At 31.8% G+C, this 2,603-nt stretch overlaps 1 protein-coding gene across 1 annotated transcript in view; it reads right to left on the bottom strand.

Annotated features, from left to right (window-relative positions):
- The window catches only part of LOC119838018 (myrosinase 1-like), a 2,657-nt gene extending 1,489 nt beyond the window's left edge, over nt 1–1,168 (bottom strand). The window contains exons 1-2 of the mRNA XM_038363831.1: nt 1,134–1,168; nt 182–324 (exon numbers count right to left, since the gene is read on the bottom strand). Of these exons, the coding sequence (XP_038219759.1) occupies nt 182–324; nt 1,134–1,168 (178 nt within the window). The remainder of the gene's footprint in view (nt 1–181; nt 325–1,133) is intronic.
- Nucleotides 1,169–2,603: the final 1,435 nt, after the last annotated feature.

The raw sequence follows: 2,603 nt of genomic DNA, 5'->3' as shown, positions 1-2,603 counted from the left end.
AAACGCAAATGTAAGGGCATATTTAAGAAAGATACATTAGTTATTATATACTCTTTAGATTGGTTTCAGTGTAATTGTTCATTAATTTGAATTGAGGAAATTTACAGACACAATTACTGCTTTTTCAAAGGATAACTCAAATAAACACATATCACGCATATTACGTTTTGTTAGTTTTTACCTCCTTCATTCCACGCGCCTTCTATTTGGTAAGACGAGGTAGCAGTTCCAAAGAAGAAATCATCTGGAAATTTCCTCAAGGATTTCAGCGTTTCATTCTTGGTCACATTCTTCAAAGATACTGCCTGTATTGCCGATAATAGGCTGAAATAATAATATAGTCTTAGTACTTAAGATATTTAGCTGATCAGTGCGCGCTCGCGTTCGGCGTCCAACTGCAATATTAACTACTTGGTAAAGTGGTTTAAAGTATGTGAGAGTGTAGATTAAGAGTTTCTAGGTTTTCGTTAATAAAGTTTTGGTGCTTTTAGTTAAAGCGTAAGCGACACATATTAACAAAGTTAAATTTTCATGGAATTAAGAATGATGATGCTCAGGATCTCAGTCTCCTACTTATGTAATGGAATTGAAACGATTTAGTTGGAAGGTAAAACCTCACCGGGTGCTGTTACACAAATGGTTTTTGTTAAGATCCAATTTTATTTTGAATATATGTTAATGATTAATCATTTTGTATTTATCAAGTTTGTGAAAGTGTGTTTCATTTTTAAGGCTGAATAGAAACCATTCAAATCCTAATTATCACGTGAATGCACCTATGCGGGCGAAATCCTGGAACTGTCTATATTTTCCTTTGAATGCACGGATTGCAAACTAATTAGTTCAGTTGTAAATTATGATTAAATAAATAAATGTTCATACATTACAAATGTAATTTCTGATACATGTTTTCGAGACACCGCTTCCTTCCTCGCTCCGTATTGTTTTGTTTATTTCTCATTTGACCCGGGTCTCAAAAAAATCACCTAATTAATATTCACCATTCTTATCAAAATACATACATAGTTTATCATTCCATCTTATTATTAAAACATACGCTCTAGAGAAATTTGGACTGAGAAGGTGAGAAATGAATTCCGATAATTAGAAAAATTATAAGAGAAAAACCATACCTGAGTAACACAAACACCTCATTTCTTGAGAACATCTTTGCAACAGAAAACTTCACCACTAACGTTGATGACTAATCCTTGTCGAATTTATAAGTTATTAACGCTGTTAAATCCTATCATTATGAATTATCTTTATTATTTATGCGTTTGCTGATTGTCGATATAATTATTTCAGAGATGAATAGCGCTTTTATTAGCTTCACCTATATATTTGTATGTAACCGACCTTTAGACTTGATTTTTATCCACTTTAAACGGATTTTGTACAGATTTAAACCAAACCTTGTACACTCATCAAGGATTGAATTGGCAATACTCATTAAATTGGCAATACGACAATTTAGTGATTTTTTCTTGACATCCAGATGAGGATCGCCAGGACGAAACAATTTTCTTGTAATATATGTACATTGTATAAGAACGAATGAGACAATACAATTATCCTTTATCTGTCAGGAAGTAAGCAAAGGATAAATAAAATGTAAAAGCAAAAAGTCAGTTGTAAATAAAGAAAGTCATATATTTATTCTTGTAACTTTAACAGAAAATAATTAGCCGCTTAAAGAAACTTTTTGTTATTTAATGTATTGTGATATAATGATATAAGTCTAATTGAAATAATACAATTTCATTTAATCGATTAAGTAAATAGATGCATATGCATTGCATAAATGTGGGCGTGAGGTGTGCAGTCGAGCACGCTCCGGCACGAATTAGGCCAGCTCGCACTGGAGAAGGTACCACATCCCCGCAGTAGATCGCCATGAAATAGTAGCATACTACTATGTTTCCTTCGGTGAGTGGGGGAGCTGGAGGCTCGTTTCCTTATCTTGTTCCTTGTCTTATGTTCTCAAAGTTTTCTAACGAAACTGTAAATTTTTTTCCAATTTGAATAAAGTGATATTTTTATCATATTTTTTACACATCAAAATATAATACGTCAAAGCTTCAACAAAATAGCTTCTCTGTTAAATTAGAATGTGATTATTTTAAACGCTTTATTATATAATATCAGATTGTAAAGAAAAAGCAATAAAAAAATCTAGATAACAAACATGCGGTTCTTTAGCTAAAAAAACATTTTTAAGGCAGTCTTTAAAGGGAAAGGACTTTTAAGACGGTGACAAAAAAATGTTAGAATCTTATAAACTGACCTAGGTAAGAATTATAAAATAATGATTAGTTACCATCCATTGATTAGTTCTCAACTTAATATTTATGGAATACCTGCGTAGTTTATACTTTGTACTTAATAATATTTAATTTACCCATTTTTTGAGTCATCGTTATTTATTAAAATCCTTTCTAAGCGGATGCCTACATCATAACATAGCACCTGGATGACCGAGCTTTGCTCGGTTTAACTTCGTGAAGTTAGATTGTTTATAAGCGTTTTTTCCAAGATCGTTTAGGCATTTTTAAGTGAACACGTGCATAAAGAAGACACAAAACATTATAAACAATTAGTCT

The sequence above is a fragment of the Zerene cesonia genome, chromosome 29 (assembly GCF_012273895.1).
Source record: "Zerene cesonia ecotype Mississippi chromosome 29, Zerene_cesonia_1.1, whole genome shotgun sequence".
Lineage (NCBI taxonomy): Eukaryota > Metazoa > Arthropoda > Insecta > Lepidoptera > Pieridae > Zerene > Zerene cesonia.
Note: the sequence above shows the minus strand (reverse complement) of the source record. Positions and strands in the feature narration are given on the sequence as shown.